This window comes from Marmota monax, unplaced genomic scaffold (genome assembly GCF_021218885.2).
Source record: "Marmota monax isolate L192 unplaced genomic scaffold, Marmota_monax_Labrador192_F-V1.1 WCK01_AAM20220418_F8-fsc00012, whole genome shotgun sequence".
Classification (NCBI taxonomy): Eukaryota; Metazoa; Chordata; class Mammalia; order Rodentia; family Sciuridae; genus Marmota; species Marmota monax.
In genome coordinates this window covers 30147121-30170694 of record NW_026695227.1, presented here as the reverse complement: position 1 = coordinate 30170694, position 23574 = coordinate 30147121, and the positions used below count along the sequence as shown (strand labels likewise).

The 23574-nt window shown below is 52.9% G+C and overlaps 1 protein-coding gene across 1 annotated transcript in view; it reads left to right on the top strand.

The window, feature by feature from the left end:
- Window positions 1-841: 841 nt before the first annotated feature.
- Kmt2d (lysine methyltransferase 2D) overlaps window positions 842-23574 on the top strand; it is a 51398-nt gene continuing 28665 nt past the window's right edge. The window contains exons 1-35 of the mRNA XM_046436013.2: window positions 842-980; window positions 5131-5216; window positions 5460-5586; window positions 5957-6180; window positions 6290-6399; window positions 6591-6753; window positions 7077-7242; window positions 7327-7441; window positions 7544-7701; window positions 7909-8054; window positions 8193-9809; window positions 9901-11009; window positions 11627-11740; window positions 12090-12200; window positions 12771-12875; window positions 13595-13776; window positions 13981-14145; window positions 14246-14355; window positions 14454-14501; window positions 15290-15511; window positions 15715-15834; window positions 15924-16028; window positions 16255-16385; window positions 16469-16616; window positions 16794-16859; window positions 17044-17154; window positions 17311-17448; window positions 17542-17626; window positions 17842-18083; window positions 18179-18252; window positions 18466-18516; window positions 18633-20441; window positions 20562-20744; window positions 20819-20955; window positions 21180-23065. Coding sequence (XP_046291969.1) covers window positions 5168-5216; window positions 5460-5586; window positions 5957-6180; window positions 6290-6399; window positions 6591-6753; window positions 7077-7242; window positions 7327-7441; window positions 7544-7701; window positions 7909-8054; window positions 8193-9809; window positions 9901-11009; window positions 11627-11740; window positions 12090-12200; window positions 12771-12875; window positions 13595-13776; window positions 13981-14145; window positions 14246-14355; window positions 14454-14501; window positions 15290-15511; window positions 15715-15834; window positions 15924-16028; window positions 16255-16385; window positions 16469-16616; window positions 16794-16859; window positions 17044-17154; window positions 17311-17448; window positions 17542-17626; window positions 17842-18083; window positions 18179-18252; window positions 18466-18516; window positions 18633-20441; window positions 20562-20744; window positions 20819-20955; window positions 21180-23065 — 10327 coding nt within the window. The 5' untranslated portion in view covers window positions 842-980; window positions 5131-5167. The remainder of the gene's footprint in view (window positions 981-5130; window positions 5217-5459; window positions 5587-5956; window positions 6181-6289; window positions 6400-6590; window positions 6754-7076; window positions 7243-7326; window positions 7442-7543; window positions 7702-7908; window positions 8055-8192; window positions 9810-9900; window positions 11010-11626; window positions 11741-12089; window positions 12201-12770; window positions 12876-13594; window positions 13777-13980; window positions 14146-14245; window positions 14356-14453; window positions 14502-15289; window positions 15512-15714; window positions 15835-15923; window positions 16029-16254; window positions 16386-16468; window positions 16617-16793; window positions 16860-17043; window positions 17155-17310; window positions 17449-17541; window positions 17627-17841; window positions 18084-18178; window positions 18253-18465; window positions 18517-18632; window positions 20442-20561; window positions 20745-20818; window positions 20956-21179; window positions 23066-23574) is intronic.

Here is a 23574-nt window from a genome sequence, read left to right as displayed (position 1 = left end):
CGGCGCCGCGCTGCACTACTTTCCTCTCCGGTTGCAAATGGCTGCCTCGTTCCCCACTTTCCGCTCAGTTTCCTGACCCCTTGGCGCCGGGAGCCGGGGTTGGGCCATGCACCTCTAGGCCCCCCGCGATCACAGCCAACTGGGGGTCGAGGGGGTGCCGCCGACCTGAGCCGGCCAGGCCGGGGGCGGGGCAGCTCCGGAGGCCAGAGGGGAAGGGAGGCGAGCGCAGGGCCTGGAGCGGCCGGAGGGGAGCGGGCAGAGGGCTCGCACCGCCCGCCCCTTCCTCTTCCTCGCCCACCTACCCTCCTCCCTTCCCCGGGGGGAGCAGAAGGTGGGGGGACTCGAAGCCGCCGGAGGCGAGCGCTCGGGGTCGAGGAGCCCGGCGCTGGGTGTGTGTCAGGTTCAACCCCGCGGCCCCGCCGGCTCCGCGTCGCGGTAGCTCGCGCGGCCCCGGGGCGCCGGCCGGGCAGGGAGAGGGGCTCGGCGCTGCTGTGAGGGTCTCACGTTCCATCCGGGCCCGGCGCGGGGCGGCGCGGCATTCCTTCCGGGCTGCTGGGGAGGCGCCTCGACGTTCCATCTGGAGAGCCTCGACGTTCCGCCCGAGCCCGGCGCGGGCGGCCGGGGCGCTGGCCGGGCCCTAGGACTGAGAGGCCGCCCGGCGACGCGGATGCGGAGCCTTCTTGCCCAAGATCAAAGCCACCGGTGCTCTCTTTGTGTCCGCTCGGGATTCGCCGCCCTGGGGCTGTCCATGGAAACCTAAACTGCTGGAACCCGAGGCAGAGAACCCCTCTTTGGCTTCTTGCTTTTTTTGGGGGGGGGTGGGGAGGGTGGCCACTCCGACCTGGATTTACCGTTCTTGGCCCCCCTAAGCCCCCCCGTGCGGGGGGCGACTGTGATCGCTCTGGCGGTTGGAGGTCGGGGAGCGGCCCGGGCTCTGGCCATGTTCTCGGATGAGGATTTCTGGATCGCCCTGTGAAGAGGTGAGTGAAGTCCGCCCGGCCAGGGCCCAGAAAGGGTTGGACTGGGGGCACAGCCAGATGGACTATCTTGGCCTGTGCTGGCCTTAGGTTGGAGAAGGGGGTGCCAGAGCTGGGGAGGGTTCTTTTGGCAGGGTCTGTCAGGGGAACCTGAGCCAGTCGTTAGGGCAGAATCGAGGCCTGGTGTCTTGGGGTGTGCCTCTTTAAAGACTGGGGGTTCAGGGAAACAGGGAGTTTGGGAACCTGTCCAGATAGTCTCTCTGCCCGTTTATTTTTGTGTTGGGGGGAGTTCCACCAAATTAAGACCCAGGCCATGGTGCCAGCACCAATCCCAGCCTGCTGCTTCTCCCCGCAGGGTTCCCGTGGGTCTTGGGACAGAACAACTTGGGATGGGGGGAGGGTGCCACTGCCAGGTCGGACTTACTGCCAGATTGGACTTTAAGGTTGTTCCTACTCAGCCAGGCACCAGTGCAGTCTCTGAGAAACTCAAGGAGCCCTAGGTCCTTCACCAGGTCTTCTTTACCTGGAGTAAAGGGGAGGGTGTGTGGATACTGACTAGTGTGATGAAGGGGTGACTGGTGAAGGAGGAGGAGGGGCTGGGGGTAGCTCTGTCCCTACTGTTCAACTTTAAACTACCCCTGCCTGGCAAAGTGACCCTAGCTAGGCCTACTGCTGTCTTAGCCTGCTTTGCTTCCCCTACTCCTGGGATGGACATAATCTCCAGGGGATTATAGAGGAGGCTGTGGAGATTTGTTTCCTGCGAATGTGGGCTGCAAAAAAATGGCTTTTGTCTCCTGCTTTCTCTGGGCCTTGTGTGGAGAGCTGGCTGCCCATGAGTCCCTAGCCAGTCCTGCAGACTCCTCCCAGACTTCTCCAACACTTTTCTGACTAAGGAATGCTAACTGGTCCTCTGATCCTATCCCAGTCCTGCAGAATAGGATGACTTGATTTGAACTTTTCTGGTGGAAGTCAGTGTGTCTAGCCCTAGCAAGTGGTGCTGGGAGAAGGGGTGTATATGCATGTGCAGGAGGTTGCAGCATGAGCCTTGCGCCTCTGACTCTGAACTCCCCAGCTAGGACAGCCTCTCTCACACCTGTCATGCTGCCCAGCAGGGATTTGGCTAGTGCATTTTGCTCCTTCACTCAACCCCCTCCAACATACATATGTATATACTGGATCTCTTTTGAGTTTGATCTTGGAAAGCAGAAAGTAGGGGTTTTGCCCTTAAACAATTTCTGAGGCACAGGGCTGGTGAAGTGAGGTAAGCTGTCAGCTGTGGTCTCTGCTAGTGCTTTCTGTGGAGGGTTCCTCCTGTCATCTGTCCCCAAACAGCTTCCTCAGATGGGAAGTTAGCAGTGGCTTCTCTTAGGTGTGGCAAATTCTAGGATGACCCAGGGACAGTGTGGAGGGTCTTCAGGGCCAGTATTGCCATTTGAGTCTTTCCTAGAGGGCTGACCCAAAATGGGGGTGGACAGAGGTGTGGTTTGATTCTCAGGCTGGGAACCAGGAAGTCCTGAGTCCTATTGAAGAGTTGTTCACGCAAGGGCCTGTTTCAGCCTTTCACCTCTCCAAGCTTCTATTTCCCCTGTGGCTGGGAAAATGGAGTGAAAGCTGTTAGTCTGGGATGAATGCAAGGAGAATAGTGGGTTGAGATAAATCCCTGCTTTTCTTGCTGTTTGTTTTGGGCCTTTTAGGCATAGCATTAAGGGGTATCAGCATAGTTTTGCTTCGTAGGTCAGAGGAAGCCTGCTAGGCATTATTCCACTTAGATTTAGGAAAAACCCCTTAGTGTATTAGTATGTCTGTGTTTACTGGCTATGATTGATGGGATGTGGGAACCTGTGCCTTTATGTCTTTAGATGTGTTCAGAGGCTTGAAGGTTGTGGAACTTAGCATTGGTGTATAGATGCTGGATGGCAGGGATGGGGAAGTAGGGATTGAGAGCTTAGTCTTCTTGGAGGTACCTTTAAATTCTTTTTGGTACAATTTAGAGAACACTCTGCTCCTTGCTTCTTAATCTCTCATCTTCCATAGCTCCATGAATGGGACTCTTGACTATGGAGGACATTAGTATTCTGTTCCTCAAGACGGGACGAAGGTGGTTTCTGTACCTTCTTGAACATTGCCAGCTGTACCAGCCTGAGAGGGCTGTGCTCGGGGGAGGGTAGAGGAATTTGTCCCTGTGGCCTTGTGTGAGGCGGTTCTCCTCCTACCCACTGTATTATCACTGTTGTTTTTTATTTCTTCCTGTGTGTGACTCCTTTGACTTCAATTTTGAGAGCAGAGCTGGATCTTTGGGGAGGATCTTTGGAGCATGTAGTGGTAAGATACAGTAAGATGCAAGCATAGAAAATTTTGAGGCCTTCTTGGACTTCTGGGGATGTCTAGGCCTTGAATGACTGAATAGGAAGAGGGACCTGGCTGGTACCCTGACCTCCAACTCCCACTTCCCACAGGTGGTTTCTAATGGCCCCTTGAAGTTCCTGAGCAACTTTTCTGTGAGACAGCCAGATGACCCACCCTGCTTTTTTTTTCAGGTGTGGTTGTGTAGCAGATTTGTGAAAGAAAGATGGTTTGAGAATGGAGATAACAGGCATCAGGTGATGCTTTATGTTACCTACCTAAGAGATTCTGAGTGGTGGGGGAAATGGCTCAGGAGAAGCATTTCCAGCATCTGGAAAAGGAAGTGTGATCTTAGGAAAGGAGGGACTGATAACTTGGTAATTAGGGAATTGATTTCCCAATCTTGAGCACCTTTGAGAGTTCCCCTGTCATTGAATCCTAAATTGTTGACTGGGGGATTTGCCATACAGTTTGAGAGGACAGGGTTGTTCTTATTAAGTTTGATGTAGTCACTGTTGTTAAAAAAGAGGAGTGAAAAAGGTGGGAGATGAATTTCTCAGACTCTTATTACTTGCAATTCTTTTTTTAGGACTCTCATACTCCATCTCTTAATCTCTAATTAAGAGAACGGTCTACCCTTCTCACTAACAGCTTATGGTACCTGTCCCTTTCTCCTTTCTTCTATAGGGTCCCTTTCCTATTCCTCATCTTTGTAATTCTTCTTATTCTTTACTCCTGTTTGTTTTTGTACTATGCTTAGTTCCCTCCAAGGTAAAGGAAAATATGCTCAAAGGTGTGTCTCAACTTTTTTTTTTTTTTTTGGTACAACTTTAGTGTGTTTTTTATGACTCTGGTACAGGCTGGTATATCTTAGAAGGGGGACTGGGGACCGTTACTTACACACACACACACATACACACACCCAGTTTGTGTGGAAACCCTCTTTGACGGAAGAGGAAGGAAACTGTTCTGCTCTGCTATGTCCTGCCCCATTTAGAACTCCTCCAAGTGGCAATGTGCTTCCTGAGACTACAACTCCCAGCATGCTTAGCCTCAGACCTGCCTACACATGCTCAGTAACTCTTCAGGCCCACTTCTGTTAACTACTGGGAACATCTCAGGAGGAAGGGCAGTTGGCGTTGTTAAGGGCAACGACCTGAGGCCTTCAGGTTGGGTGAGACCCAGGGTTTAGTTAGGGCAAGGGCAGAGCATTTGAGTGGATATTGGGGTTTCTTCTGTTGGGATTGAGTTGTCCTGGTTGAGACTAGTGGAAGTGGGAGAGATCCATCCACAGCTAGACTTTAGTTCTTGTAGTGTGCCCTATTTCTTGCAAGATCTTGGGACTCTGGCTCTGGGAGAGGGATTTTGGCTGGACTCAGACTTCAGGGTCAAAATTACCCCTAAGTTGGCACTGACAGGGCTTAGGATGGTGGATGACATGAGGAAAAAGGATAGGGGATAGGACTCATAAGAAATCAGATGAGGCAAAGGGTGGTACTAGATGTAAATTGGATGTGCTTCTAGTTAAATACTATTGCCCTGGGTTATAGAGGTGGCTAGAAATGGGAAAATGGAGTAGATCCCCTGAGAGTCCAGAGTGGGAGAAGAGGGTATGTGTTTATCTGGGGAGAAATTGGGATAAGGTTAGGAAGAATGATTTTCCTTGTCATTAATTTGGGAGTTTGTAGGTAAGACTTGGTTCTGATATCTGTAGGGTCTGGATACCATTAGCTGACTTCCTCCTAGGATTTTTGGGCAAGGGCTTTAGGGGAGATTTACTGGATACACAGATATCTCTTGACACTAACAGGTCTCCCCGAGAGGGCCCTGCCCCGTCGGAGAGAGGGATGGACAGCCAGAAGTCGCCTGGTGAGGATAAAGATTCAGAACCGGCAGGTGAGTAGGGCAAGTTTTGGGTTTGCTGAAAGCTTTTAGCTCTTCGTGGCAACCTTGTATTTCTGGCCCTGGCACAAGGACGTGAATTAAATCTGAGTAATAGATAGCTAATTGAAGGACTTTGTTCTTTGAGACAAAAATCAAAATACCATCTCTCTGGTCCAGTGTGGGTTTTAGATAATCTCATGGTCTGGTGAATGGACTTAGTATTAAATATGCGTGCTGTTCTTTCTGTTCATTCAGCTGATGGACCTGCAGCCTCCGAGGAGCCAGGTGCCGCTGAGCCAGACCTTCCCAACCCACGTGTGGGGGAGGTGTCTGTCCCCAGTTCTGGGAGTCCCAGACTTCAGGAGCCACCCCAGGGCTGCAGGTAACTCATTTGGGAGAAACAAGGATGTAAGGGCTCATAAGAATTTGATTTGATGGGGCTGGGGATGTGGCTTAAGCGGTAGCGCGCTCGCCTGGCATGTGTGCGGCCCCGGTTCGATCCTCAGCACCACATACAGACAAAGATGTTGTGTCTGCCAAATACTAAGAAATAAATATTAAAATTCTCTCTCTCTCTTCCTCTTTCTCACTCTCTCTCTCTCTTTCTTTAAAAAAAAAAAAGAGTTTGATTTGAGAGTTTGGGGCTTTAAGGAAGAAGATTAAAAAAAAAAATGAGTATTTGGGATGCATGGGCATGCCGGTTCATGGGGTGCCAGGAGCCTAGCATGGTGCTGATGCTTGTGTCTCCACAGTGGGGGTCCAGTGCGGCGCTGTGCTCTCTGTAACTGCGGGGAGCCAAGTCTTCATGGGCAGCGGGAACTGCAACGCTTTGAGTTGCCATTTGACTGGCCCCGGTCTCCAGTGGTGTTACCTGGGGGGAACCCAGGACCCAGTGAGGCAGTGCTTCCCAGTGAGGATCTATCACAGATTGGTTTCCCTGAGGGCCTTACACCTGCCCACCTAGGAGAACCTGGAGGTAAGTGAAGGAGAGAAGGGCAGAAAACCAAGTAAAGGGTGGGTAGTCATGAGCCAGGAGTCATCTTGTTAACTCTTTCCTTTTTGTTTATCTCTTCCCACCTGTAAAGGGTCCTTCTGGGCACACCATTGGTGTGCTGCATGGTCAGCAGGCGTTTGGGGGCAAGAGGGCCCAGAACTATGTGGTGTGGACAAGGCCATCTTCTCAGGGATCTCACAGGTAGAGCTAAGGCTAGGGGATTGCAGAGGGGAAAACAGGGCTGGGCTTGGAGAGAGTTGGAATGGCTGGTGGGATTCTGAGAGTTAGGGTAGAATGAGAAGGATGGTAGACATACTGGGGCAGAGTTAGTACTTAAAACTGCTCCTCTATAGAAAACTGGTTGGTCTGAGGATTTGTGTTCTTCCTGGCAGCGTTGCTCCCACTGCACCAGGCTCGGTGCCTCCATCCCTTGCCGTTCTCCTGGATGTCCACGGCTTTACCATTTCCCCTGTGCAACTGCCAGCGGTTCGTTCTTATCCATGAAAACACTGCAACTGCTTTGCCCGGAACACAGTGAGGGGGCTGCACATCTGGGTGAGAAATCTTATCCTTTGGACAGAGAGCAAATGAGGGGCCAAGTATGCATCACATTTTGGTATTCTGTAGAGCACTTCTCAAATCTGTAATTATACACCATCAGTCTGCCCCACTAAAATATGTGTGAACTTTGTGAGCATGGGGTATTTGCTTGTCTCATTTACCATAGTGTCCACAGTGCCTAGAATAGTACCTGGCATATTTTGAGCCAGTACTCAGTAAACTATGTTATACATTTATTCTGTGCCCATGGAATACCTGTTATGTACCTGGTAAGGAATCTGCAGCTGACCTGTGTTGTCTGTCTCTTCCCTCTGCAGAGGAGGCTCACTGTGCAGTATGTGAGGGACCAGGGGAATTATGTGACCTGTTCTTCTGTACCAGCTGTGGGCATCACTATCATGGGGCCTGCTTGGATACTGCTTTGACTCCCCGCAAGCGTGCTGGCTGGCAGTGCCCTGAATGCAAAGTGTGCCAAGCCTGCAGGTAAGACTAGGAAGACAAGAGGGAAGCAGAACACAGGCTAAGGTAGAAAATGAGGACCCCATAATGTGCCCTGTACCCCTGCAGGAAACCTGGGAATGACTCTAAGATGTTGGTCTGTGAGACTTGTGACAAAGGATATCATACCTTCTGCTTAAAACCACCCATGGAGGAACTGCCTGCTCACTCTTGGAAGTGTAAGGTGAGTGTCTCCTGATTCTGCCTCTACAGCATCCCCAGAGTTTTCCTATGGTGACCAGTCCTGTTAGTTTGACCAATGCCTGTTTTGTCTATTCCCTTCTAGGCATGTCGGGTATGCCGGGCCTGTGGAACAGGTTCAGCAGAGCTGAATCCCAACTCTGAGTGGTTTGAGAACTACTCACTCTGTCACCGCTGTCACAAAGCCCAGGGAGGTCAACCTATCAGTTCTGTTGCTGAGCAGCATTCGCCTGTCTGTAGGAGGTAAGTGGTGTGAACTGGTTGAGATTGGGATTGGGGGGTGGTCAGAAGGATTGAGATTGGCAGAGGTCATGTTAAAGCATGGACTTTTAGAGGAGAGCCCTAAAGGGGGCAGCGCAATCCACAGTATTCACGCATCACCCCAGTGTGCTCTCTAGGAATTGTTAGCTGGTGAGAGCCACAGTGCCTGCTCCCCTGTACCCTCTGCAGATTTTCACCCCCAGAGCCTGGCGATATCCCCACTGATGAGCCCGATGCTCTGTGCGTTGCATGCCAAGGGCAGCCAAAGGGTGGGCACGTGACCTCTATGCAACCCAAGGAATCGGGGCCCCTGCAATGTGAAGCCAAACCACTAGGTGAGTAGGGTTTGAGGATCCCTGAAATCAATCCCCCTTTATTCTGTGGTAAGAAACAGATTTTCCTTTGCTTTAAACATTTTACTTTCTGTGCAATAAATCTGAGCTAGATGGGAGTTTTATGTGTTGTGTCTGCAGGGAGAGCAGGGGCCCAACCTGAATCCCGGTTGGAGACCACCCTAAATGAGGAGATGCCACTGCTGCCCCCACCTGAGGAGTCACCCCTGTCCCCACCACCTGAGGAATCACCCACGTCTCCACCTCCTGAAGCCTCACGCCTGTCCCCGCCGCCTGAGGAATCACCTGCTTCCCCACCGCCTGAGATGTCACACCTGTCCTCTCCGCCTGAGGAATCACCCCTTTCCCCACCGCCTGAAGAGTCTCCTCTGTCTCCCCCACCTGAATCATCACCTTTTTCTCCACTGGAAGAGTCACCCTTCTCTCCACCAGAAGCATCACCCCCATCTCCCTCACTTGAGACGCCCTTGTCCCCACCACCTGAAGCATCACCCCTGTCTCCTCCATTTGAGGAGTCTCCCTTGTCACCCCCACCTGAAGAATTGCCCAGTTCCCCACCACCTGAGGCATCTCGCCTGTCTCCACCACCTGAGGAGTCACCTATGTCCCCTCCACCTGAAGAGTCACCCATGTCTCCACCACCTGAGGCATCTCGTCTGTTCCCACCATTTGAAGAGTCTCCCTTGTCCCCTCCACCTGAAGAGTCTCCCTTGTCTCCACCTCCTGAGGCTTCACGCCTGTCCCCACCCCCTGAGGACTCACCCATGTCTCCACCACCTGAAGACTCACCTATGTCCCCCCCACCTGAGGTATCATGCCTGTCCCCACTGCCTGAGGTATCACACTTATCCCCCCTACCTGAGGTGTCACGCCTGTCCCCACCACCTGAGGAATCTCCCTTGTCTCCGCCACCTGAGGAGTCCCCCACGTCACCTCCACCTGAGGCTTCACGCCTATCCCCACCACCTGAGGACTCGCCCACATCTCCACCACCTGAAGATTTATCTGCTTCTCCACCACCGGAGGACTCGCTCATGTCCCTGCCACTGGAGGAGTCACCCCTGTCACCACTGCCTGAGGAGCTGAGACTCTGCCCCCGGCCTGAGGAGCCACACCTGTCCCCACAGCCTGAGGAGCCCCAACTTTGTTCCCAGTCTGAGAAGCTGCACCTGTCCCTGCAGCCTGAGGAGCCGAGACTCTATCCCCAGCCTAAGGAGCTGCACCTGTCCCCACGGTCTGAGGAGCCGCACCTGTCCCCACGGCCTGAGGAGCCGCACCTGTCCCCACGGCCTGAGGAGCCGCACCTGTCCCCACGGCCTGAGGAGCCATGTTTGTCCCCTGTGCTTGAGGAGCCATGTCTATCCTCTCAGCCTGAGAAACTACACCTATCTCCTGTGACTGAGGAACCATGCTTATCCCCTCAGCCTGAGGGATTGCTTACCCTCCAGCCTGAGGAGCCCCACCAGTCGCCTATGCCTGAGGAGCCATGCCTGACCCCCCAGCTTGAGGAACCATGCCGATCCCTTCAGCCTGAAGAGCCTCCTGAGGAGCCACACCTGTGCCCTGCATCTGAGGAGTTGCCCTTGTTTCCCCCACCTGGGGAGCCTCCCTTGTCCCCCTTGCTTGGAGAGCCGGCCCTGTCTGAGCCTGGGGAACCACCTCTATCCCCTCTACCTGAGGAGATGCCCATGTCCCCATCAGGGGAGCCATCCTTGTCACCTCAGCTGATGCCATCAGGTAAGGGGAGGTTAGTGCCTGTTTACTCTGGGACAGTCTTAACTCTTTATGGCACATCTAATCTAGAGCTTCTCTTTTTTCTTCCTCCCAGATCCTCTTCCTCCTCCACTGTCACCCATTATTCCAGCTACAGCCCCACCAGCTCTGTCTCCTTTGGGGGAGTTAGAGTACCCCTTTGGTGCCAAAGGGGACAGTGATTCTGAGTCACCATTGGCTGCCCCCATCCTAGAGACACCCATCAGCCCTCCACCGGAAGCTAACTGCACTGACCCTGAGCCTGTGCCCCCAATGATCCTTCCCCCATCTCCAGGCTCTCCAATGGGACCTGCTTCTCCCATCCTGATGGAACCTCTTGCTCCACAGTGTTCTCCACTTCTTCAGCATCCCCTCCCTCTTCCAGACTCCCCTCCTTCCCGGTGCTCCCCTCCTGCTCTGCCACTGTCCATTCCCTCCCCATTGAGTCCCATGGGAAAGGCAATGGATATCTCAGATGAGGCTGAGTTGCATGAGATGGAGACTGAGAAAGGCCCAGAACCTGAGTGCCCAGCCTTGGAACCCAGTGCCACCAGTCCTCTCCCTTCCCCCATGGGGGACCTTTCCTGCCCTGCCCCCAGCCCTGCCCCAGCTCTAGATGACTTCTCCGGCTTGGGGGAAGACACAGCGCCTCTGGATGGGACTGATGCTCCTGGTTCACAGCCAGAGGCTGGACAGACCCCTGCCAGTTTGGCTAGTGAACCTAAAGGTTCCCCTGTGCTCCTGGACCCTGAGGAGCTGGCCCCTGTGACCCCTATGGAGGTCTATGGCCCAGAATGCAAGCAGGCAGGGCAAGGATCACCCTGTGAAGAACAAGAGGAGCCCCGTGTACCAGTGGCCTCCATACCACCCACTCTCATCAAATCTGACATTGTTAATGAGATCTCTAATCTGAGCCAGGGCGATGCCAGTGCCAGTTTTCCTGGCTCAGAGCCCCTGCTGGGTTCTCCTGACCCTGAGGGGGGTGGCTCCTTGTCTATGGAGCTGGGGGTATCTACGGATGTTAGTCCAGTTCGAGATGAGGGCTCCCTGCGACTCTGTACCGACTCGCTGCCAGAGACTGATGACTCTCTATTGTGTGATGCTGGGACAGCTATCAGCGGAGGCAAAGCTGAGGGGGACAAGGGGCGGCGGCGCAGCTCCCCAGCCCGTTCCCGAATCAAACAGGTGAGGGGGCTATGCAGCCACTGTATGTGGTCAAGGTCACAATACTGTGAGAGGTACAGTCATTTGCCACTGATAACCTTCACAATTGGTTTACTGAATCCCAGGCTTGTAGAGATGCTTTAGTCCAACTTCATATTTTACTAAAGAGAATACTGATACATAGAGTGGGCAGATGATTTACCTAGGCTCTTGATCTCTTAGTAGGAGAACTGGAATCAGAAACTTGGGTCTCTCAAGTCACTATTTTATCTCCTTGGATCATGTTGGTCACTCTTTTTTTTTCAATTATAGGTGGACACAGTACCTTTATTTTATTTATATATATATTTTTTGTGGTACTGAGGATTGAACCTGGTGCCTCATACATGCTAGGCAGGCACTCCCTCACTGAACCACAACCCCAGTCCCCTGGTCACTCTTTCTTGAAAGAGGGTAATTGGTGTGTGCCAGAGCAACTACTTGTTGATATTTGGGAGCTTGACTTTTCCCTGCTCTAAGTGGGGTTCCTGGGTTTAATTACTAGTCATACTCTGTCATTTGTCTCTTCTCTTTGAGCCTGTGGATCCAACACACGAGTCCTTGACTTTTTCTTGTAATCATCCTCTTCCCTCACTCAGGGTCGCAGCAGTAGTTTCCCAGGAAGACGCCGGCCTCGAGGAGGAGCACATGGAGGACGAGGGAGAGGACGGGCCCGGCTAAAATCAACCACTTCTTCCATCGAGACTCTGGTAGTAAGGAGAGGCTTCCCATTCCCCAAGCATGCTTTACCTGGCCCCTTCAGAATTAAACACCCTTTATATCATGCCAGTCCCCTGTATGCTAGCCTATCAGCCTGTTAGCCTAAGGTTTGTCTGGCTAGTCTGTACTCCTGTCTGTGTACTTGGTCCCCAGTCTTCTCTGAAATCCTTGCCATTGAGCTGAGGCCCAGATTGGGAGTTGGGATATTGTTCTTCCTCTTAGATCTGGCATCTGGCCTTCATTTAGCCTAGGGTTCACACCTCCTTCCCCAGTGCCAAAGAGGGAAACACCTTAGTTGGGGTAGACTTATTTTCCTCACTTTCACAACTCTCTGCCTATAAGGTGGCTGATATTGATAGCTCTCCCAGCAAGGAGGAGGAGGAAGAAGATGATGACACCATGCAAAATACTGTGGTTCTTTTTTCCAACACAGACAAATTTGTTCTAATGCAGGTATTATACTTGTGGTAGTTCTATCCCCTGCAGTGTGTGTATGTGTGTGTGTGTGTGTGTGTGTTTTGATGAGATGGGGGAAACCATGTACCTATTGCTGGGGATACCCAGCTAATAAGAAAGCAAGTGGACAATAAATTAATTCCATGTAGCAGTAAGAAAGGCAAAAATGATCTTTGCCCTGTCGAAGCTTATTGTTTAGGGGGAGCTTACATATGTTCTCACTTGAATAATCTTGAAGCAGACAGACTTCTATCACATATGTGACTCTCCCCTGACCAGTCTTTATTCCATTTTACCTTCCTGTAATTTTTTCATACCATTACATATGCTGAACTTTATAAACTCAAGTTACTTATTAGGTGAGTGAGACATTCTAGGGAGGCATAGTTCCTTTGGGTTGAAAAGGAGGAGCTGGGGTCTTGAGGTGGCCCTGTAAGTGTCACAGTACTGTGGAGTGGGCTTCTGATTTCCTGGCTTCTTGGTCTAAGGTTAAGTGTTCTAGTAGTTAGCTGGGACAGGCAAAATAAGGAGATCTGCTTGAACATTGAGACTTCTTTGTTTCTACAGGACATGTGTGTGGTATGTGGCAGCTTTGGTCGGGGGGCCGAGGGCCACCTCCTGGCCTGTTCACAGTGCTCTCAGTGCTATCACCCTTACTGTGTCAACAGCAAGGTGAGTTCAGGACCCAAGAGGTGTGGACTGGGGAACAGGGTCAGTTCTTTCTTACTTAATCTCCTGCTCTGGCCACAGTACCTCTTAAAGTGACCATTGCTCTGGAAGTTATTCATCAGTTTCCCGGGACTATTAAGCTTATTTTGGTGAAAAGTCTTTTGGAAATTATGGAAGACTTTATAGTTTCATTGTGGTAGACCAAACCGTGTGACATAATTCAATCCATTACATTAAACAATGACAACTTTACTAGTATAAATCGTGGTGTAGCCTGGAGTTATAATATAAAATCAAACTATAAGATGTCTCCACGAAGAGAAAGCAGTGTTTTGATCTAAGTGTGTATGCTCATTTTTAGTTTGTCAGTAATATTAATTTATGATTTAATTCATGGTTAGCACTTGTTTTAGTAACAGGTTCTAAATATTCAAGGAAATTGAGGGAAGTGCATCCTAATTTTGTCTGTGGTTTTCTGACTAGTGAAAGATTGCTATTCCACACTTGTTGTGAGGTAGTGGCTGGTGAGGCTGTTCTGTGATTGACAGAGATCCCAGGAAGCCTGTTTAGAGTCACCGTTTTCAGGGGTGAGGGTGCTCTGTATAAGCCTACCTGTGCTCAAGTGGAAGCCTGACTTGTACTGGGGTTCCTCCAGCCCCATCAATATATGTCTCCCTCCTCCTTCACACCCCAAGAAATTCCCCTCTTTTACATTACACTAGATTACTAAGGTGATGCTGCTAAAGGGCTGGCGTTGTGTGGAGTGTATCGTGTGTGAGGTGTGTGGCCAGGCCTCTGACCCTTCACGTCTGCTGCTCTGTGATGACTGTGACATTAGTTACCACACATACTGCCTGGACCCCCCACTGCTCACCGTGCCCAAGGGTGGCTGGAAGTGCAAGTGGTAAGGAGACCTGGGTCTTCTGAGGAGCCTGGGGCTTGAGAGGATGGGGCATTTGGGCCTTAGATGTTAGAATGGGTGTGATGTTGCATATGTGACAGAGGTTGAATTTAGGAGGCATGCTGCTTATTTGGTTCTCTGAGGGGGAGTGCCTTTCCTTGACTTGGGTAGGTTAGGTGTTGAGGGTCTATCTTTCTACCCCATCAGGTGTGTGTCTTGTATGCAGTGTGGGGCCGCTTCCCCTGGCTTCCACTGTGAATGGCAGAATAGCTATACACACTGTGGGCCCTGTGCCAGCCTGGTAACCTGCCCTATCTGTCATTCACCGTATGTTGAAGAGGACCTGTTAATTCAATGCCGCCATTGTGAACGGTGAGAGCATCCCTTTACCCTTGTGTCAGTCCCACTTCTCTGTTGTCAGCCTGGCATTGCCTGTGCTCTCATCACCCCTGTCTTGTCTCTGTTCTCCCAGGTGGATGCATGCTCGCTGCCAGAGCCTACTCACTGAGGATGATGTGGAGCAGGCAGCTGATGAGGGCTTTGACTGTGTCTCCTGCCAGCCCTATGTGGTAAAGCCTGTGGGTGAGTACCAGTTGCTGGGAGGGCAAGGAGGAGACAAAATATGGGTACTTGGTTTTAAGACAGTGCCTAAGCTGCCTGCTTGGTTCTTCCCTCCACAGTGCCTGTTGCCCCTCCAGAATTGGTGCCTATGAAGGTGAAAGAGCCAGGTGAGTCCCAGAAATTTTGCATGCCAGAGGAAACCTTCAATAAGATACACTTTAGCTCCAACCCCCTAACTTCATTTTCTCATTTTATTTTTATTTTTAAAAAATGTTTATTTAGTGTTAGATGTTTTTGTGGTGCTGAGGATTGAACCCAGTGCCTCACACATACGAGGCAAGCACTTTACCACTGAGCTTCAGCCTCAGTCCCATCATTTTCTCCATTTTAAGAGGAGAAAGTAGATCCAGGGAGATTGAGTGTCCTGCCCATAGTCTCCTAGTAAGTTAGTGGCAAAGTTATGACTAGAAGCAAAGTACCTTCAGTTTATTGAACATTGTTCTTTTTACCAGGAAACATGACCTATCTTTACTCCCAGAATTTTATCTCTAGAGAGCACAACTCTTTCTTCCTCCTTGAATGGGTTGGGAGCCATCTCTTCCATCATGATGTGGATACTACTTCTGGCATCTGGGGTACTATGTGCTGGCAGTCAGCAAATAGGGACCCTTCTGGTCCCTGGACAGCTAGAGAATCTAATTGGTGAAATTGGGGTTAATCCTGAGTAAAGTCAGGCTTCTGCAAAGGCAGTCCCCTCTCTAGATTCCCCTGGGTCACTGACAGAGAACTCAGGCTTCAATCAGTGCCCCTTTTTGGACTTTTTTCCCAGCCCTCAGATCCCAGGGTGGACTTTTTGTCTGTTTTTTGTCTCAGCAGGAGACATAGGTTGAAACTTGGAGTTCTAGTTTCCCTGGGGCTTCTGTCCACAGCTCACACACTTTTCCTCCTTGTACAGAGCCCCAGTACTTTCGCTTCGAAGGTGTGTGGCTGACAGAAACAGGCATGGCTGTGCTGCGTAACCTGACCATGTCGCCACTGCACAAGCGGCGCCAGAGGCGAGGCCGTCTGGGCCTCCCAGGCGAAGCAGGGCTGGAGGGTTCTGAGCCCTCTGATGCCCTTGGCCCTGATGACAAGAAGGATGGGGACCTGGATACCGACGAGCTGCTCAAGGGTGAAGGTTGGGCCAGAAATCTCAGGGAACACACGTGGGAGTTGGGCTATTGAGTGGGGTCCATGTTGCTACTCCAGGTCACCTTCCAGCACTGTTGGTCTTGTCTAGGTGACTCTGTGGCAAGGTACCAGGTTCTCTGGGGCAGGATAACAAGGGTAAATGGGCCCATGCCTCTGATCTACCTCCGTCGCTTCTGTCATCATATGCAGGTGGTGTGGAACACATGGAGTGTGAAATTAAACTAGAGGGCCCTGCAAGCCCTGATGTGGAACCTGGCAAAGAAGAGACTGAAGAAAGCAAAAAACGCAAGCGCAAACCCTATCGGCCTGGTAAGGCCCTGGGATGGGGAGGTGGGATGGGAAGGACAGTTTAACAGGTCCCTCAGCAGCTACTTATCCTCAGCTCCACCTCCTCATAGGCATTGGTGGTTTCATGGTGCGACAACGGAAATCCCACACACGCGTGAAAAAGGGGCCTGCTGCACAGGCGGAGGTGTTGAGTGGGGATGGGCAGCCCGACGAGGGTGAGACGGGTGAGGGCACCAGTGGGACCTGGGAGAAGGTGGGGATCACAGCACCCACAGAACAATGCCAGGGAGGCTCAGGGTGGGGACTTGCTGCAAGGGCCAAGAGGGTGATGGGCCCAGTTGATTTTAGGGGAGAGAGTAGGTAGAAAGTATTTTCTAGTCCAATTGGGTACATGATACCCAATGTTCCCAGAGAGCCAGAGCCTTCCCATTCTGTCCACAGTGATGCCTACTGATCTGCCTGCAGAGGGCTCCATGGAACAGAACCTCGCTGATGGGGATGAGAAGAAGAAGCAGCAGCGACGAGGGCGCAAGAAAAGCAAACTAGAGGATATGTTCCCTGTTTACCTGCAGGTGGGTCTCAGACTCTGAGGGGCAAGGGAGGTATCTGTACATGTAAGGCATCAAGAGCCTGTTTCTTCTGACTCCTATCATAGGAAGCCTTCTTTGGGAAGGAGCTGCTGGACCTGAGCCGGAAGGCCCTTTTTGCAGTTGGGGTGAGCCGGCCAACCTTTGGGCTAGGAACCCCAAAAGCCCGTGGGGATGGAGGCTCAGATAGGAAGGAGCTCACCACTTCACAGAAAGGTTAGTTCTTTATGAGTGAAATGATCTGAGGGGATCCAACTTGCCTTTTGCTTAGGAGCTGGTGGGTGTTTGCAGGGAAGGGGCTAGCCTCCAGCAGTTAAGGGTATGCTAAGGGCCCTGGCTGGTGAAGCTGGAGAATAGCGTGTCTCTGATTGGAGTGGGGCCTATTGCTTATAGGAGATGATGGTCCAGATGTTGCAGATGAAGAATCCCGTGGCCCCGAGGGCATGGCTGATATACCAGGTAAGGGCCACTGGGTGGACTGTGTCCTTTATTGGCTTTGCTTCTGTCAGTTAGCTCTGCCCTTGAGCACTGTCAGGGTTGGAGGCTGGAAATTGTTCCATACCTTTCTGCAGTTCAGGATGGCCAGTGTGGTACCTTCATATCTCCATGGCCTTGGCTGATGGGTTTCTCCTGATAATTTCAGGTCCTGAGGATGGAGGTGTAAAGGCATCCCCTGTGCCCAGTGACCCTGAGAAGCCAGGCACCCCAGGTGAAGGGATGCTTAGCTCTGACTTAGACAGGATTCCTACAGAAGGTGAGGCTTATAAGGGTTGTATTTATTCATGTCCCACTCGTGGGATGATCTTCTCTGGTGGGAAGTCCTGGGCACCCTCTCTGGCTATGACCATTTGTTGACCTGTGGTGACCCTTCCCTTCTTCCTCAGCAGCATCCTTTATCGTTCCCCCACAGAACTGCCCAAGATGGAGTCCAAGGATCTGCAGCAGCTCTTCAAGGATGTCCTGGGTTCTGAACGAGAGCAGCATCTGGGCTGTGGAACCCCTGGCCTAGAAGGCAGCCGTACACCACTGCAGAGGCCCTTTATCCAAGGTGATATGGAGTGGGGAGTGGCCAAGGGATAAATAAGCTTGCTCCCAGAGTAGTCCAGTCACTCCCTTTCCTCTGATCCTATCCCTCTTGTAGGTGGACTCCCTCTGGTCAATCTCCCCTCCAGCAGCCCAATGGACTCCTATCCGGGCCTCTGTCAGTCCCCGTTCTTGGATTCTAGGTTGGTATCTATGCTTAATCTCTGTGGGTAGTTCCTGTTATCCTTTCCCTCCAACCAGGTCCATACCTTGGCTTGGACTTCTGGGTCACTATAGCAATACTTCCCCTGCTCTTCTCATTCCCTTGTTAATGTCCTTTCTTTATTGGGGAAGGGCGGTGGCCTGGTGGGGGACTTGGCATCCCTGCCCACTGTGACTCTCTGCCCCTGCGCCCCAGGGAGCGCGGGGGCTTCTTTAGCCCAGAACCCGGTGAGCCAGACAGCCCTTGGACAGGCTCGGGGGGCACCACACCCTCCACCCCCACCACTCCCACCACAGAGGGTGAGGGCGACGGGCTCTCCTATAATCAACGGAATCTGCAGCGCTGGGAGAAGGACGAGGAGTTGGGCCAGCTCTCTACCATCTCACCTGTGCTCTATGCCAACATTAACTTTCCAAATCTCAAGCAAGATTACCCAGGTACCTGTGGGTTGAGGGCAAGGGAAACAACTTGGCAGCCTGGCAGGTGGAGCGGTCACCTGCTAAGTCTCTGACTCAATACCTTTGCCTTCCAGATTGGTCTAACCGTTGCAAACAAATCATGAAGCTCTGGAGAAAGGTTCCAGCTGCTGACAAAGCCCCCTATCTGGTGAGACAGAAAGGAGCATGGGCCAGCCTTGGAATGGAGGTGGAGGGGAGATATCTATGGTATATTTACCTTAGATCTTTCCATTCCCTATTCCTAAAGAAGCTGGGCCAAGAGGGACCAGCTTATGGGTAGGGAGTGTGAGTAACATCATGAGGGATGAGGATTAGGTTTGAGACTCAGTGCTAGGCCTCTGTTGTGTCTTACATTCCTCAGCAAAAGGCCAAAGATAACAGAGCGGCTCACCGCATCAACAAGGTGCAGAAGGTGAGTTGGGGCTGGGCCGGGCCAAGTCATTGAAGTTTCATAGTGGATGGCCCATCTAGGGTCATGGGGCCTGCTTACAGCAGCCTGACTGCTCTGTGCCTGGTCTCTCCCTGTAGCAGGCTGAGAGCCAGATCAACAAGCAGACCAAGGTGGGCGACATAGCCCGTAAGACTGATCGACCGGCCCTTCATCTCCGCATTCCCCCTCAGCCAGGAGCACTGGGCAGTCCGCCCCCTGCCGCGGCCCCCACCATTTTCATTGGCAGTCCCACTACCCCCGCCGGCTTGTCTACCTCTGCGGACGGGTTCCTGAAGCCACCAGTGGGCACGGTGCCCGGCCCCGACTCGCCCGGTGAGCTCTTCCTCAAGCTCCCGCCCCAGGTGCCTGCCCAAGTGCCTTCGCAGGACCCCTTTGGACTGGCCCCTGCCTACACCCTGGAGCCCCGCTTCCCTGTGGCACCACCCACTTATCCCCCCTATCCGAGTCCGACTGGGGCCCCTGCGCAGCCCCCGATGTTGGGCGCCTCATCTCGTCCTGGGACTGGTCAGCCAGGAGAATTCCGCACTACCCCACCTGGCACCCCTCGACATCAGCCCTCCACGCCTGACCCCTTCCTCAAACCCCGCTGCCCCTCACTGGACAACCTGGCTGTCCCTGAGAGCCCAGGAGTAGTGGGAGGCAAGGCTTCTGAGCCCTTGCTCTCACCCCCATCTTTTGGGGAGTCCCGGAAGGCCCTAGAGGTGAAGAAAGAAGAACTTGGGGCATCCTCTCCTAGCTATGGACCCCAAAACCTGGGTTTTGTTGACTCACCCTCCTCAGGCCCTCATCTGGGTGGCCTGGAGTTGAAGGCACCTGATGTCTTCAAAGCCCCCCTGACCCCTCGGGCATCTCAGGTAGAGCCCCAGAGCCCAGGTCTGGGCCTACGGCCTCAGGAGCCACCCTCTTCCCAGGCTTTGGCCCCTTCTCCTCCCAGCCACCCAGACATCTTTCGCCCTGGTCCCTACCCTGATCCATATGCCCAGCCCCCATTGACTCCTCGGCCCCAGCCACCACCTCCTGAAAGCTGCTGTGCCCTGCCCCCTCGCTCACTGCCCTCTGACCCTTTCTCCCGAGTGCCCGCCAGTCCTCAGTCCCAGTCCAGCTCCCAGTCCCCATTAACTCCTCGTCCCCTGTCTGCTGAGGCTTTCTGCCCATCCCCTGTTACCCCTCGCTTCCAGTCCCCTGACCCTTATTCTCGCCCACCCTCGCGCCCTCAGTCCCGTGACCCATTTGCCCCATTGCATAAGCCACCCCGACCCCAGCCCCCTGAAGTTGCCTTTAAGGCTGGGCCTCTAGCCCACACTCCTCTGGGGGCTGGGGGCTTCCCAGCAGCCCTGCCCTCGGGGCCAGCAGGTGAGCTCCATGCCAAGGTCCCAAGTGGACAGCCCCCCAATTTCGCCCGCTCCCCTGGAACGGGTGCATTTGTGGGCACCCCCTCTCCCATGCGTTTTACTTTCCCTCAGGCAGTAGGGGAGCCTTCCCTAAAGCCCCCTGTCCCTCAGCCTGGTCTCCCTCCACCCCATGGGATCAACAGCCATTTTGGGCCCGGCCCCACCTTGGGCAAGCCACAAAGCACAAACTACACAGTAGCCACGGGGAACTTCCATCCATCAGGCAGTCCGCTGGGGTCCAACAGTGGGTCCACAGGGGAGGGTTATGGGCTGTCCCCACTACGCCCCGCATCAGTTCTGCCACCACCTGCACCCGATGGATCCCTCTCCTACCTGTCCCATGGAGCCTCACAGCGGGCAAGCATCACCTCTCCAGTTGAAAAGCAAGACCCAGGGTCTACAATGAGTAGCTCTTTGGCAGCACCTGATCTCCCAGGTACCCAGGACCCAGGCATGTCCAACCTCAGCCAGACAGAACTGGAGAAACAACGGCAGGTGAGTGAATATCCCACAGCTGAGCTCTGCCCCCCAGCTCCTGCCTATCTCTATATCTTCTGTGCCAGGCTCATGATTGGAATAGAATGGGTTCACTCCTTTTCTCCATTTTCTGTACAGCGCCAGCGGCTACGGGAGTTGCTGATTAGGCAGCAGATCCAGCGCAACACCCTGCGGCAGGAGAAGGAAACGGCTGCAGCAGCTGCAGGTGCAGCAGGGCCCCCAGGCAGCTGGGGTGCTGAGCCCAGCAGCCCTGCCTTTGAGCAGCTGAGTCGAGGCCAGACCCCTTTTACTGGAACCCAGGTAAATAACATGCATGGGGTGGCAGGGCCAGGGAAATGGAAGTGGCTCCAGTTTCATCTACTTCTCTCTTCCAGGATAAGAGCAGCCTTGTGGGGTTACCTCCGAGCAAGCTAGGTGGCCCTATCCTTGGGCCTGGGGCCTTCCCTACCGATGAACGACTATCTCGGCCACCTCCACCAGCCACACCTTCTTCTTTGGACATGAACAGCCGGTGAGGCTCTAGGGGGTTCCCTGGGAATAAACTAAGGGGACAGATTTTATCGCCATTGTATACTCTGATTTTCCTTTTTTACCAGTCCTTCTCCAGTATCATTTACTTTTTCGTCATTCCATCCCCTTCACTACTTTAATTCTGTCCTTCCTCATGTTGCTAGTAAGTCCTGTTCTCTCTCTCTATCCTGATTGTCTCTCACTGACTGTTACATATTCTTCCAGGCAACTGGTGGGAGGCTCCCAGGCCTTCTATCAGCGAGGGCCCTATCCTGCGTCCCTGCCCTTACAGCAGCAACAGCAGCAACAACTGTGGCAGCAGCAGCAGCAGCAGCAGCAGCAGCAGGCAACAACAGCAACCTCCATGCGACTTGCCATGTCTACTCGCTTTCCATCAACTCCTGGACCTGAACTTGGCCGCCAAACATTAGGTTCTCCCTTGGCGGGAATTCCCACCCGCCTACCAGGTCCTGCTGAGCCAGTGCCTGGTCCAGCTGGTCCTGCTCAGTTCATTGAGTTGCGACACAATGTACAGAAAGGACTAGGACCTGGAGGGGCTCCATTTCCTGGTCAGGGCCCCCCTCAGAGGCCCCGTTTTTACCCTGTAAATGAAGATCCCCATCGATTAGCCCCTGAAGGACTTCGAGGCCTGGCAATATCAGGTCTTCCCCCACAGAAACCCTCTGTTCCACAAGCCCCTGAATTGAACAATAGCCTTCATCCAACGGTCCACACCAAGAGTCCGGCTTTGCCAGCTGGTTTGGAGCTAGTCAGCCGTCCCCCCTCAAGCACTGAGCTTGGCCGTCCCCCTCCTCTGGCCCTAGAAACTGGGAAATTACCCTGTGAGGATTCTGAGCTAGACGACGATTTTGATGCCCACAAGGCCTTAGAGGATGATGAAGAGCTTGCTCACTTGGGTCTGGGTGTGGATGTAGCCAAGGGTGATGATGAGCTGGGTACCCTGGAAAACCTGGAGACCAATGATCCCCACCTGGATGACCTGCTTAATGGAGATGAGTTTGACCTACTGGCATATACTGATCCTGAGCTGGACACAGGGGACAAGAAGGACATCTTTAATGAGCACCTAAGACTGGTGGAGTCGGCAAATGAGAAGGCTGAGCGGGAGGCCCTGCTGCGGGGGGTTGAGCCAGGACCCTTGGGCCCTGAGGAGCGCCCTGCCCCTGCTGCTGATGCATCTGAACCCCGCTTAGCATCTGTACTTCCTGAGGTGAAGCCCAAGGTGGAGGAAGGTGGGCGCCACCCTTCCCCTTGCCAGTTCACCATTACTGCCCCCAAGGGAGAATCAGCACCTGCTACAACTTCCCTTGGCCTAGGACTGAAGCCAGGACAGAGTGTGATGGGTAGCCGGGACACCCGAATGGGCACAGGACCATTTTCCAGCGGTGGGCACACAGTTGAGAAGGGTTCCTTTGGGGCCACAGGAGGACCATCAGCCCACTTGCTGACTCCTAGCCCCTTGAGTGGCCCAGGAGGATCCTCCTTACTGGAAAAGTTTGAGCTAGAGAGTGGGGCCCTGACCTTGCCTGGTGGACACACAACATCAGGGGATGAGCTGGACAAGATGGAGAGCTCGCTGGTTGCCAGTGAGTTGCCCCTGCTCATTGAGGACCTGTTGGAACATGAAAAGAAGGAGCTGCAGAAGAAACAGCAGCTTTCAGCACAGCTGCAACCTGCCCAGCAACAACAGCAACAGCAGCAACAACAACATCCCCTACTGTCCACACCAGGCCCTGCCCAGGCCCTGCCTTTGCCACATGAGGGCTCTTCTAGTTTGGCTGGGCCCCAACAACAGCTTGCCCTAGGTCTTGCAGGTGCCCGACAGCCAGGCTTGAGCCAACCACTGATGCCCACCCAGACACCAGCTCATGCCCTCCAGCAGCGCCTGGCCCCATCTATGGCCATGGTGTCCAACCAAGGGCATATGCTAAGTGGGCAGCATGGGGGGCAAGCAGGCTTGGTGCCCCAGCAGAGCCCTCAGCCAGTGCTACCACAGAAACCCATGGGTACCATGCCACCTTCCATGTGCATGAAGCCCCAGCAGTTGGTGATGCAGCAGCAGCTGGCTAACAACTTCTTCCCAGATACAGGTAACCTTAGTTGCTGGCATGGTTGAGTTAACTGGGGATGATCATTGTTATCACCAAATGGGCATTGAGGTTAGCAACCTAAGATAAGCCATAGTTAAGGGAGATTGGACACAAAGTGATTTGGCTAAATACTGTACTAGGGCAGGCAGAAGCACTGTAGCTTTTAAGGGAGGGAATGGTTCTTGACCTATAGAAGGCATTCAGATATCAGAATGAATGAATGGAATGAATGAAGTCTAATTAGCAAAGGCTTTATGGTGGCTATGGTGAGGCTAAAAGTTTAGGACTTGGAGAGAAGTGTTACAAGAGAAAGCAATCCAGATAAACAGAAAGATAGAGTGAAGCTGTAGTGGCAGGAAAACCCATCCAGGATGTTGGAGAACAGTGAGATAAGTGAGCAGGCACTACCATAATTTTGAAGCGGTAAGAAGAAAAGCCATATTGAGAAAGACGTCAACTTATAACAACATTTATTGAGTAATTATTATTTTCCAAGCAGTGTGTTGAGT